Source organism: Cervus elaphus, chromosome 31 (assembly GCF_910594005.1).
Source record: "Cervus elaphus chromosome 31, mCerEla1.1, whole genome shotgun sequence".
In the NCBI taxonomy this organism is placed as follows: domain Eukaryota; kingdom Metazoa; phylum Chordata; class Mammalia; order Artiodactyla; family Cervidae; genus Cervus; species Cervus elaphus.
The window spans coordinates 7558611-7571727 of record NC_057845.1 but is presented as its reverse complement, the minus strand read 5'-3'; the positions used below and the strand labels follow the sequence as shown (position 1 = coordinate 7571727).

Here is a 13117-nt window from a genome sequence, read left to right as displayed (position 1 = left end):
AAATGGAATTTGACCCTTAGGAGATGCACACACACACACACGTCATTTTGCACTGATAGCATATTTAAATGTTGAAGGGAAAACATTTTCCTAAAGTTACCATATAGTTGTTGTTGTTGTTTAGTCATTAAGTTGTGTTCATCTCTTCGCAACCCTGTGAACAGTAGTCTCCATGGGTTTTCCCAGCAAGAATACTGAATTAGGCTGCCATTTCCTTCTTAAGGGCATCTTCCCAACCCTGGGATCAGACCCACATGTGCTCCTTGGTAGGCATATACTTGACTACTGAACCATGGACAGAGAAGCCTGGACGTCCTTGGGGTCACAAAGAGTTCAACAGGACTGAGGGACTGAGCATTGAGCATGTGCACACCTTTTTGAAGCCCCGTCCCTGCCAAAAAAAAAAAAAAAAAAAAACTATCCACAAACAAAAGATTAATAAATTAAACTAACTTTAAGTAAGGAAATTGTTTCAGTCTAAAGACACAATTACGTGAAAAGGTATGCAGTGATATGGGAGAATATATTTAAAAGCAAACTAACAAAATTATGTATATTCAACGAAGACTCAATATCTATACTACATAATGAACTATTCTCATACTGAAAGCAGAAATATCAAATAAAACCATGAGCTAAGGACCTGACTATCTACTTTGTGCATGCAGGCGTGCACGCACGTGTGTGTGCACTCACACACACACACACAGGCACACACAGGCACACAAAGGATATTCAAATGGCCAAGAGACATTTGAAAAATATTCTCAACCTGATAACTCATCAGGGAAATTCAAGCTAAAACTAATGTTTGTTATAACTACATACTCACTAGAATGGCTACGCTTAAAAGAACTAACAATTATAAATATTGATGAGGATGTAAAGCAACTGGAATTCTTATGCTTTTGAGAAGAAATCAGTATTAGTATAACCACAGGGCATAACTTTGTCATGGTGTAAAATAAAGCTGAACAGGTACATTTCATATAATTTGTCAGCTTTACTCCTAAATATATTACCCAATAGAAATATCTCCATTTGTATATCAAAAGTTATGTGCAAGAATAAAAGAGTATTTCATATATTATTTCTAACAGATCCAAACTGGAAACAACTCTTCTGATCAGCAACGGCAGAATGCATGAATACATTTTGATGTTTTAGCACCTTGAATATTATACACAGAGGAAAATAAATAGACTACTGGCATGTTTAACAGCATGGAAGAATCACACAAGCACAGTATTTAATAAAAGAACCTGAGACAAATGGGTAGATACGATATAATTTCATTTTATATTTAAAAAACAGACAAAACTAATATATGGGTTGGAAATAAGAACAAAGGCTACATCTGTAGAGTAATAATTTGTGTATAAATTCATTTGTATGTCACATTTTGTAACAGAAGTTCATGTGCCCCGTGTACAGTGAGGGCAGACTTACTAAAACGTTGGAGTTTGGAGCAAAGAAAGATTTACCACAAGCCAAGCAAGGAGACGTAGTGGTGGCTTCTGCTCTAAAAAGCCTTGAGCTCACCCCACCCAAGGGTTTTGGTAAAGCTTTTTTAAAAGCCAGGTGAAGGAAGGGGATCCCAGTGTCTGTGATCAGCCTGTGCACAACTCTCTGATTAACTGATGGTGAAATAGCTGGGTGATGTCACAGGGTTAACATGATCAGTCCTTAGGAGGCTTGGGGCTATGTGGTCCTCAAGTAGTTAACATCTTCCACTTGTTGGAGAGGGGAGGTATTTTACATCTCCAAAACAACTCAGGAAATGTGCATAACATCCTATTATTAGGTATTTCAGAGAGGAACTAAAGCAGAGGATATACAGGAAGGCCTGTCACGGGAAGACCCCTAGGGTCCCGCTCAGTTACAAGTTCAACTAAAATCTCATTAAAATTATTTTAAAAATTACTCCAACAAGATCAGCAATAGAAGTATGTCTGAGATAAAAGGAAGACTAAGTTGAGGTGTGATTTATTCATTAGGGTGGAGAGGGCCTGGGAACAACTTCAAAACATAAAGGGTCCAGATGTCTCAGACTCAAAATTCTAGAAGAGTCAGGCAAGTAAGGCCACATAAGAACTAGAATGGATTTGGAAACAGCAGTATGAACACAGTGATCAGAGGAACCACCATTCAGCTTCCACATTAGAAAGTCCAAAGGAGAGATGAGTTCTGATAACCAGAGGCATACGACTTCTTTAAAGGGATCAGCCACTAGTTAGTACTTCGAGGTCACTGTCTTCTTGCTTGTCATTGATGACGCTTCTAGCTATTACCATTTTCCTAAAAGGTGAATATGCATGCCTTTACACTTTAGTTTTTAACCAACTTATGTATTTATAGTTTCATTTATTTATTAAACGTATATTTCTGATTGCTGATAAAGCAGTGCTTTATTTATTTATGACTAAATTCTGTGGCATGCGAATCTTAGTTCTGTCAACTTAAAAAAATACACAACATGAGAGTTGCTAGTTAAGTTTTATTTAGAGCAAAATGAGGACTGCATCCCAGAAGAGAGTACCTCAGATAGCTCTGAGCGACTGCTCCAAAGAGGGAGGGGCAAAGGTCAGTACGTATGCAATTTTGGTGAAGGGGGAATACATACAATGGAGTACATGTTTTTCCAGAAGGTTTCTACTAGTTTCATGAAGATTTCTGTTAGTCATGAGGAGCAGTCATCACCATGAAGGATTTTAGTGCTTTTCCAGATATGGGGAAATTTAAGAACTGGGCTCATAAAATCAGCTCCTGAAAATATCAAGCTATCTGAAGTTCTGTCCTGCCAGTTCCGTCCCCCAACCCCCCTAGAATAGAGTGCCTCACTTCTGCTCTCCACCCTGGACTCCTTCCGCCAGAGTGCTGAAGGTCAGCAGCTGCAACAGCATGGGAGTTAATCCTTGTAGTGATAAACGGCAAGTGGCATCACCTACTCAATGGACACAAGTCTGAGCAAACTCCTGGAGACGGTGAAGGACAGGGAAGCCTGATGCTCATGGGGTCGCAAAGAGTCAGACACAACTTAGCGACTGCAGAACAACATGGCAAGTGCCGGCCGTAGTTGACCGCTCCCTGATCAGGGGTCAAACCAGCGCCCTGTGCTGGAAGCACAGAGTCTTAGCCACTGGACCACCAAGGAAGGCCCTTATTTTATTTTTATATGTATAAATATATATCACTACACATTTTATGTTGAATGAAGAAAAAAAGTGTACCTTTAATAGGGGCATGTCCCATAGGATATTACTTCTGGTAAATACTGAGACAGTTCAAGTTTGTCTTATTCACCTCTATCGCTTGTGCCTAACACAGGTGACTTGGGATTTAGTAGGTATGTAATAAAAGTTTAGCTGAATAAAGCAACAGTGTAATAAAGTTCAGCTGTGTTTTTAAAAATGTGCATGAGTCTTCAAAGTGGATAGATTAGAAGTTTATCCTGGTCTTGTTGATAACATGTAAAAAGGGTTGATGCTTAAAGAAAAACAAACAAAAAAACCCACAGCATGTTGGGGAGCTATGTGTATGTCAGACTCATTGGACCTTAAAATTTGCAGTATTGAGAAGAAATGAAAGCGAAGCCAAAGAAGTGGGAAGGAGAAAGACAATGAAAAAACAATAATAATAAGCAACAAACAAATGTAATGATAAGGAGTTTGTATTTTTATTTTATAGGAATTGATCATAAGAAGCCATCAAAGGCTTAACCAAGAGTGAAATATCTTCAGTTTTCAATTAGAAAGGATGTTCTGGTCAAGGCATGTTCACTGGAAGAGAAAGATAGATCATTCCTCATTTTGCCTTTTTTCAAAATAACTCCCACCAAAGGCTTTTTGGGTGTCTTAAGAATGTAGGATCAGAGGTATCAGAGATCTAGAAAGCAGTTTGAGGAATAAACCACCAAGCTAGTCCACTACTGTGAGGTAAAATCACCTAGTTGAGAGTACCAAGTCCTAGCCACTTCTCATGCAGGCAGTTGAGGTTAGTCACGCATGTGTTAAAGACAAACTGAAGAACCAGATTCTTAGTTTTGACTTAAACTCATTTATTATAATCCAAACCGAATAAATCTTTCCCACACCCAATCAACGTTGAAGAGCATTGCAAACCATAATTTTATGCTAAGGAGAGATGAAAAAAAGTTGAAAATGGGAAAGGAACAGCTTTCATTGGATCAGGAAAAAATCAAGAAAAAGCAGTCACTACTAGGAAAGGAGCAGAAGCGGGTGGAGTTTGAATTTTTGTCTGGGATCTTCAGCGTGATTATTGGCTGGAATAAAGAAGCTACAGGCCTCCGCAGGTAGAGCAAGATGGACGGTAAGGACTGAACACGTACGGCAGAGTCTGGCATCCGCTGAAGACAGGGCGCAGAGGTCTGAGGCCGCTGGACACAATGCTGATGGGCTGAGGGCCACATGACAAGGAACCCGAGGGGCGATATCCGCAGGGGAGAAGGCCCGAGGGTCGCCAGCTGCTGGCCACGTAGGTCAGCGGCCGGTAAGACACGGAGAGGCAGGACCCAGAGAGGTAAGAAGAAGCAGGAAGACAGCTGGTTCCTCGGCCGGGTCTTGGCACATAGCAACCGGAAGAAGGGCAGCTGGAAGTTTCCCAGCTGCTGGGCCCGCAGTCGGCTGGCTGGCAGCCGGTGGGTTCACTGCAGGTCTCCTGGCCGTTGCTCAGGATCCAGGTTCGGTCCTGACAGCTGCTGGGCAAGCAGAGAGCATCTCCGACGCTCACACTCGGAGAGTAGCGGCCGACGGAGGAGGCGACGGGAATGTGACAGGGACTCCCGAGAGACACCAAGGGGTGGTTTCCGGAGCAGTAGTTGTGACAAGACATGGTGAGATTTCAAGGGCAGGTTGTCTGTTGGAAAGAAGTGAGTGTCTCAGGTTTCTCCTTCGTCTTGCTGTCTTATATACCCCGCAGAAGGCGGTGATTCTGCGTAGACTCTTCTGCGTTGTGTGCTTCCGCATCACACCTCTTCATTAGAGTCCAGGAAGTGATGCTCCCACCTCCCATAAAACTGGATGTTCCTTGCAAGGCTTTCCATTGATTAAGGATATCTATAAAGCGGCGTGACCCGATTTTAATGGGATCCGTGCTCCTTAAATTACCCAACCAAGACAGATATTTTGGACGTCGTTTTCCTTATTCCAATTATAACCGCCACTCCATAAACATTCTTAGAATTCCTCTTGGAATTCTTGTCTTGAAAAGTTGCAGCGAACTTCTTTGAAACAGTGGCGAATTATCTCTCTTTGAGGGGGAATTCTGTGCTTTTTGGAAATTACCGAAAGAAAAGAAACACTTGAATGCAACTAGGTTGTAAATGAATGAAAAATCCTACATGATTTGGGGCAGAGAGTGTTTAAAAGCAGTATAAGATAGAAAAAAGCAATGTAAAAACAATTGTGCTTTGCTTTATTTTAGCACCCTAGTGGAAAATGACTCGCCACTGAAAAATCTTTATTTTAAAATGTCATGCTCATTTGATTTGTTTTGATAAGTAAGTAAACTGAGACAAGTTGAAAGTTTGATTTATGTGTATTATTAATACAAAGAAGGAAATTGGGCTCTGTTTAAATTATGGTTCTTACTGAGAACAGAAGGAAATAAGCAAAATCTCTTTTAAAAAGTCAAACTCAGAATTAATGCAGAGTTTTCCTATGTACGAATACTTCGAAGGTTTTTTGGGGTATATTTTCTGGTAAAAATTGTTTCAAAAGATGCAGGATTCTGTTGAATCTCAACCCTCCCCCTGAATTTTTCATTTACCAGCATATCTAGTGTCTCTAAAGGCTATTTTAACAGGAATTTTAATTATCGACTTTCCTGGTGGCCCAGAAGGTAAAGCATCTGCCTACAATGCAGGAGACTCGGGTTCAATCCCTGGGCCAGGTAGATCTCCTGGAGGAGGAAGTGGCAGCCCACTCCAGTACGCTTGCCTGGAAAACCCTGTGGGCAGAGGAGCCTGGTAGACTACAGTCCATGGGGTCGCAAAGAGTTGGACACGACTGAGTGACTTCACTTTCACTGACTCTAAGTTTCAATTCCCTTTAGCTAAAAAGTCAGCGTAAATCACAACACTTTCTCCTATTTTTATGTTCAATGGATCGGCTTATTAATTCTCCCTCTGTCCTAGAGTAGAATCTGTGAAATATAAGGTTGGTTTCTCTGTGAGCCCATATAGGGTTATTTTACTACCAGGGATTGAAATATGAGGTCCTCTCTCGTGACTCAGACGGTAAAGACTCTGTCTGCAATGCAAGAGACCTGGGTTCAATCCCTGGGTTGGAAAGAACCCCCGGAGAAAGGAATGGCTACCCATGCCAGTATTCTTGCCTACAGAATTCCATGGACAGAGGAGGCTGGGAGGCTACAGTCCTTGGGATTGCAGAGTCTGACAGGACTGAGTGACTAACACACAAAGGAATATGAAAAGAAATTGTACAATCTCTGAGGTCCTATGAGAACTTGAAATAATCACAGATTTTTGGGACAGAGAACATCACCCTTTGATGATTTGCACTGGATGTGTTTGAGTCCACCCCTGCCCCCCCCACCACCCATTCCAACTCACACCCTGCCAGCTTCAGCCACTTGGTGTTGTTTGTACACATCACAAGAGTCCTCTTGTGAAATCCTGGACGCGTCGGCTGAGTGGCATTAGTAATAGGTACAGCCAGGTTTAACTGAACGCGTATCAATTTTAAAGGTCGTTGCTCTATGTAGTAGCTCTTCTCTTGTATAAGCACTCGTCCAACGCTTGCATCAGTATGTTTGTATGTGTGCATATGCGTTGTTTATAGTGTATGCATCCATGAATGATTTCCCACAAAGAGAAGGGTTGTGGAATAATAGGAAACTAGCATTCATCTAGTATCTCTTCTGGGCAACACCTTGCAGTATGCATACCCACATGTGTAGTGTCAATTTATCCTCATGATTCTTTACAGTACATTTAAAAATCTCATGTATTCATGTGAGGACACTTGAGATGTAAAAAGTTACAGTAAATAATGTGAAAAGAAACCTCTGAACAAATGAGGGTCAAACATGTTAATATTTGTTTTGTGGTCTTTGACCCCTAAATTTTTTTTTTATTTCCCATTATCCAATATAACTGTATATAGAGATACATTGATACCATCATTCACTAACTGTGTGACCCTGGGCAATGCACACACTGATTCCCAGTTGCTATCAGTATCCTTTCTTGAAGCAATGGAAATATTAATAATATCTAGTTCTAGTTTCATTTTAACATATGCTGAGATGTAGGAAAAAGTTAAGTATAAACTGCAAAGCACTCTACTAGAATAATTAATTTTCTCACTTTGGAATTCTTGTGTGTGTGTGTATTCAGTCACTCAGCCGTGTCCAATTCTTTGCGACTCCATGGACTGTAGCCCACCAGGCTCTTCTGTCCATGGAATTTTCCAGGCAAGAATACTGAACACTTGCCATTTCCTACTCCAGGAACTCTTCCTGACCCAGGGATCGAACCCACTCTCTAGAATCTCCTGCATTGACAGGTGGTTTCTTAACCCATTCCAAAGAGTGCCACCTTGGGTTTGATTCCTTTAGAACACCTCCACAAGACTCTCATTTCTCTGTTGTGGGTAGATGATACTGCAGAAATATTCATGGAATTAAAAAGTTAGAGTGCCCTAAATGTAAATTGTCTCCTAATATAACAAATCTTAAACTGGTGGTATTTGAAATTGACACTCTCACCACAAAATAAGAGCTCATGTGAGCATGACAACAGGTACCTCATTATCAGTCTCCCATAAACTATGATTCAGACTCTTCTTCTGATGCAAGAGCCCAGGGAGGGACTGGATATTCTGTGTGTTCCTCCAGTTTTACCCACTTTGTTTCTTTTTCTTCAATGAACTAGGATCCCTACCTCTCTTAGTCTAGGAAAGACAACACCAAATTTCTCTCTTCCTTAGACACAAAGAATCTTCGGAGCACTTCAACAATAAAGCTATGCCAGTAAATGACAACATCACATTCATTCATTCAGCAAATACTTATTGAATATCTTGTGTGTACCAAACATGACAGATGCTGACAGTGATGTCAAGATACCATTGATTTCTGCTCCTAGACATCCGGTCTTGTAGATATGATGAGACAGATACACAGTCCATGTCAGTGTTTGCTAAGTGCTCTAAAATGTTTACAGAAAAGGGCAAATGTTGTTTGTAGGCCTTACCTAAGGCTGGCTTTTGATATCAATTTTGAGGGGTGGGAGGAAATGTCAGGGCCTTGGGGAAGATGGAGACACTTCAGGGTGTGGCAAAAGGTATAAAGACAGAAAAAAATGATGACAGTATTTTCAGCAGGAGATTCTTAGGGGCAAGTTGTAGTAAGAAAACTTAGATTCACATGATCATCTAATTCAATCATCAAGGAAGTAGCCAAGATTTTGTTCTATAGGGAGAGTCATCTAGTAACTGATTTCAAGATGAGACTGCTGTTGAGATTAAAATAATGTGAGGTCTGGAATTTGTCTCAAATTAGTCCATGGGGGAAGGGTGGTGAGGCGTGAAGATAGATGAAGCTATATTGGTATGGATAACACCGATGGTTATTGAAGCTGGTTGATCAAAATATGGGACTTCACTACACCTCTGCTTTTACGTATGATCAAATTTTTGCATTAAATATCTTCAACCATGCTATTGAAAAAAGACTGCTGTGATGAAATTGTAAAAGGGAAAACCTATTGCAATGCTTTGTCTCTTGATCCACCGAAATTGTTGTTTTACCCATTTACTTTTTCTGTTATCGCTGCCGTCACGTAAGTTGGGTTTTGTTCCCTGTTGGTGAATACGTGCATTTCTTACTGACATCTTGACTCCTGTCTCTACTGTCTTCTCTTTAGTTTGAATTCTACATTTAAATTAACAGCCTTAAAATTAATTTTTTCATATTACTCAGTTACTCAAAAATGTCAGTGACTGTCTTTTGCCTACAGAGAATTGTCCAAACACTTGACTCAGTCTCCCCTACTTCTCAATATCAATTCTGCGTATTCTCTTCACATCTCCAATTACTCCACATTTCACGTCATCTCATTCTTCCTTTGGAATAATTCTTTAATTTTTTCCATCGTTTAGACCTCAGATAAATTAGTCCTTTCTTTGTAAACACTTTCCTACCAGCCAAAGACTCTCAGTCTTAAATTTGTGTAATTTTCATCACCTAACTCATACACACACACACATACACACACAGACAGACTCTTTTGCATCCTAAAACATTGTTTTTACATGTCTTATTTTCTGAATATATTGCAGAACCCTTACAAGCTACTATTTACTGAGTTTTTATTAAATACCAGACCTGATTTTACATGTTTTAACTGATTTAATCCTCATTACATCTCATTCAAGTAGGTGCAATTGTTAGTCTCAATAGGCGTGACGAAACTTGGCTGATCCTTAACAAATATTTGCTGAGTAACATTTACAAAATATTACTAGCTTTTCTTTATCAATTAAAAAGTGACCTTTACTTAAGAATCTCCTTTCTACCCTTTTCCTACTGTCTCCCCTTTTTCACTAGGGAAAATCAACTTTCAAGGAACATAAAAGAACATGAAGACAGAGAGATTCAGATGGACAGAACACCCTTTTGCCAAGTTTTTTTTTTTTTTCCTCCTTCCCATCCTAGTATTCTTAAATAGTATTCATCTTAACATGGTATTGGAGAAGACAATGGCACCCCACTCCAGTACTCTTGCCTGGAAAATCCCATGGACGGAGGAGCCTGGTAGGCTGCAGTCCATGGGGTCGCGAAGAGTCGGACAGGACTGAGCGACTTCACTTTCACTTTTCACTTTCATGCATTGGAGAAGGAAATGGCAGCCCACTCCAGTGTTCTTGCCTGGAGAATCCCAGGGATGGGGGAGCCTGGTGGGCTGCAGTCTATGGGGTCGCATAGAGTCGGACACGACTGAAGTGACTTAGCAGCAGCAGCAGCAGCTAACATGGTATAGAGAAGATAACCTGTTAATTATCTGGAGTCAGTATGATGCAATCTCCCACATTATTATGTGGACACTTTATTAAGTGTCCTAACTTTAGCACCCCCTGTTGGACACTTTGTGTAAAATCACTAAATTGTAATCAACTATAAGAAGTGATGTAGTTTTCCTGGAGTAGGAAGTGGCAACTCACTGCAGTATTCTTTTTTTTTTTTTTTTTTTACTAAAATATTTTATTGTAATAAGATTCACTGTGCTCAAAATCAATACAAAGTAAGTTATAGTTATTTACATACAAACAAATGAACCTATGTACAGTAGTTAATAATAGCTGAGTAAACAGCATCAACACAATGTTGGTCTCTAAATCAGTATGTAGTTTCCTAATGATTGTTAACAACGGTCAAGAAAAAAATTGCTGATCATAGTTGTTCCTTCTTCTTTTTGGCCGTGTTATGGCATGCAGGATTGTAGATTCCCTGACCAGGGAACAGGGATTGAACCCGTGCCCCCTGCAGGGGAGCATGGAACCTTAACCACTAGACCACCAGGGAAGTCCTAATCCTAGTTGTTAAATTAACTGATTTCTATTAAAAAAGAAAGTTCTCAACCAGGTATATTTAAGACAAAGTCTTTATCCCTTTGAAGATTAACTGGAGAAAAGTCTGATTCTCTCCTGTATACTGCAGTCCAGTGAACTTTTAAGTCTGGTGAACTTTAAATAGCATTTTTCCCAAACTTTATATCTACTTCCCAAACAGATTTTACCTCAGTATTAATGTCAAAGAATAAAGTATTTACATTATTTGACTTGGAACTAATATCCATGATGTAACAAATTATTAACAATTCTGATATTTGCACTGTATACACTCAGATATGCCCACAAAAACCAATCTGTTGATGGCTTTAAAAAAATATATTAAGATGCCAAATAAATCTATTTTATTATGAAGACTTTGATTGAGAATATATTTTTATTAGACATTATGGTAACAAATCATTACCCTATATATAGTTGATTTATTCAGTGCATTTTTTTAAAAAAGTAACTGAATCCCATTGTAGCTGTTCTTGAAGGAAAAAACCAATCATTTTTCCAGTTGTTGAGGAGTACTAAAAGCCTCGTACACATTAGCAGCAAAGTCTTTCACTTGCTCCATCATTAACAGATCCTGAACAAAATGACTAGGCGTTTCACTGCAAACTGAATGGATCTGTCCATTTATTATGGGAATTATCTTAGCTAAAGGCAGGCTGACACTGGAAAGACTGTTCATGGAGCTACCATGCTGCAGGCCTTGTTCAGTAGGTCGAAAGAACTCTGCCATGTTGTCTAGCAGTCTACTGAACCCTCGGTTCAGACAGGTATTCAAAACTGTACTAAAATCTGGACTTTCCAACATGTCTCTAGTTTCATTGAGTAATTTAATAGTGGTAACATCTCTAGGAGAAAGTCCGCAGGCCTGAACTGCTAACGGAGTTTCTTCATCTGTTTCTTCATCTGGCATCATATAATGGCATAATAAAGATTTGGATCCATCGTTATTAATCCAAGAAGAAGATTTATGCTGCTCAACGAGATCTCTGATTTCTTTTAGTTTTTGCTCCAAGTCCAAAAGGGACAAAGAATGTTTAAGAGAAACACTTCCTAAAATCTTTTGCACAGCCTGTTTAATGACAGTGATCAATTCTGTCAGGCCATCTCCAAGGAGGTGCTGAATACTTGATAAATATTGCTGTTGGACATCTGGGGGGGCAAGAACTGTAGTGCCATTTTTGCCAACTGCTGCATTATCCAAATAAATATATCCACCGATTATGTTTAACTGGACTCGCAAAAGAACCACCAGCATGCAAGTACTGTATACAGCTACGATACTTCTTGTGAAACTTATCTTCAGATCCTCCCATATTTCTAGCTTGTTTGAAGGCCTGGTTTTCAGCAGAGCTGTAAGGCTCTCAGAGTTGAGCTGCTGCATCAAGGCCTCTCTCAGTGTTGGGAGCATGGACAGCACTGTCATGTTGCAAGTCCTCTGGTTACTTTCAAAATGATACTGTCGTCGCGCTTGGGCAATGTATTCCGCAGCCTCCCTTTCTTGTATTTCTCTGATTTTCTTCTGTCCATATTTCCCCAGGATATATACTCCTCCGAGGACCGTGCCCAGGAAGATGCATTTCTTTTTGTGACGTTTCAGAAAATTCCACGTAGATCTAAGCATCTTCAGGCCCCCGGGGTGCGGGCTGTCTAGAGGGAAGGGATGATGGTCCACCAGGAAACCCTTTTTTTGTCGCCTGGCACGGACGACCGGGCTGGACGGCCGAGTCCTGCTCGGTGCTCTCCAGAAATCCTCACTGCAGTATTCTTGCCTGGAAAATTCCGTGGACAGGGGAGCCTGGCAGGCAATAGTCCATGGGGTCACAAAGAATTGGATATGGCTGAGCATGCATGAACAAACAGATAATAGAGTTTGGGGTAACTGATAAAGTCGTCAGACTGTAATCTACTTTCAGCTGAATGTTTACTATAATATTCTTGACGTGGAAACTATGGTTTATGCATGATTTGCACAAAATCTACTATACTCATTCCTACTTTATTCATACACAAGAACTTTCCCTCAATGGTGTTAGAAAATTGTTAACCCCCTTTCATACCTGTATTAAAGAGAGTGTAGGTAGAGGCCCCCCTTTCACAATTCATGCTTAGGTTGTATTGTGTTCCTTTCACCTTATTGGCCACTATTTACTGAGCCCTTACTGGGGCTTCCCTGATAGCTCAGTTGGTAAAGAATCTGCCTGCAATGGAGAAGACCCCAGTTCAATTCCCGGATCAGTAAAATCCTTGGAGAAGGGATAGGCTACCCACTCCAGTATTCGCCTGGAGAATTCCGTGAACTGTATAGTATATGGGGTTGCAAAGAATCAGACACCTGATCAACTTTCACTTTCACTATTACATTCCAGACATGGTTCTATGTGTTTTACATGTTTTAACTGATTTAATCCTCACAGTGTCTCTATTCAAATGTTTCAGTTACTCTCTTTGTCAATGTATTTTATTTATTGAGATATAATTCATGTATAGTAAACTGATCATATTTA

General features: G+C 40.1%; 2 protein-coding genes across 2 annotated transcripts; both read right to left on the bottom strand.

The window, feature by feature from the left end:
- Positions 1–4296: 4296 nt before the first annotated feature.
- Positions 4297–4851, bottom strand: LOC122687291 (keratin-associated protein 26-1). The gene has a single exon (XM_043892650.1). It carries the CDS (start codon positions 4849–4851, stop codon positions 4297–4299), a length of 555 nt encoding a protein of 184 aa, XP_043748585.1.
- Positions 4852–10372: 5521 nt separating this feature from the next.
- LOC122687571 (peroxisomal biogenesis factor 3-like) lies at positions 10373–12357 on the bottom strand. Its single transcript, XM_043893145.1, has one exon. The coding sequence runs from the start codon at positions 12232–12234 to the stop codon at positions 11104–11106; it is 1131 nt and encodes a 376-aa protein (XP_043749080.1). The 5' UTR covers positions 12235–12357; the 3' UTR covers positions 10373–11103.
- Positions 12358–13117: the final 760 nt, after the last annotated feature.

Coding starts and splice junctions, on each gene's coding strand:
- LOC122687571 (XM_043893145.1), bottom strand. CDS start 12,234: ATGCTTAGATCTACGTGGAATTTTCTGAAACGTCACAAAAAGAAATGC.
- LOC122687291 (XM_043892650.1), bottom strand. CDS start 4,851: ATGTCTTGTCACAACTACTGCTCCGGAAACCACCCCTTGGTGTCTCTC.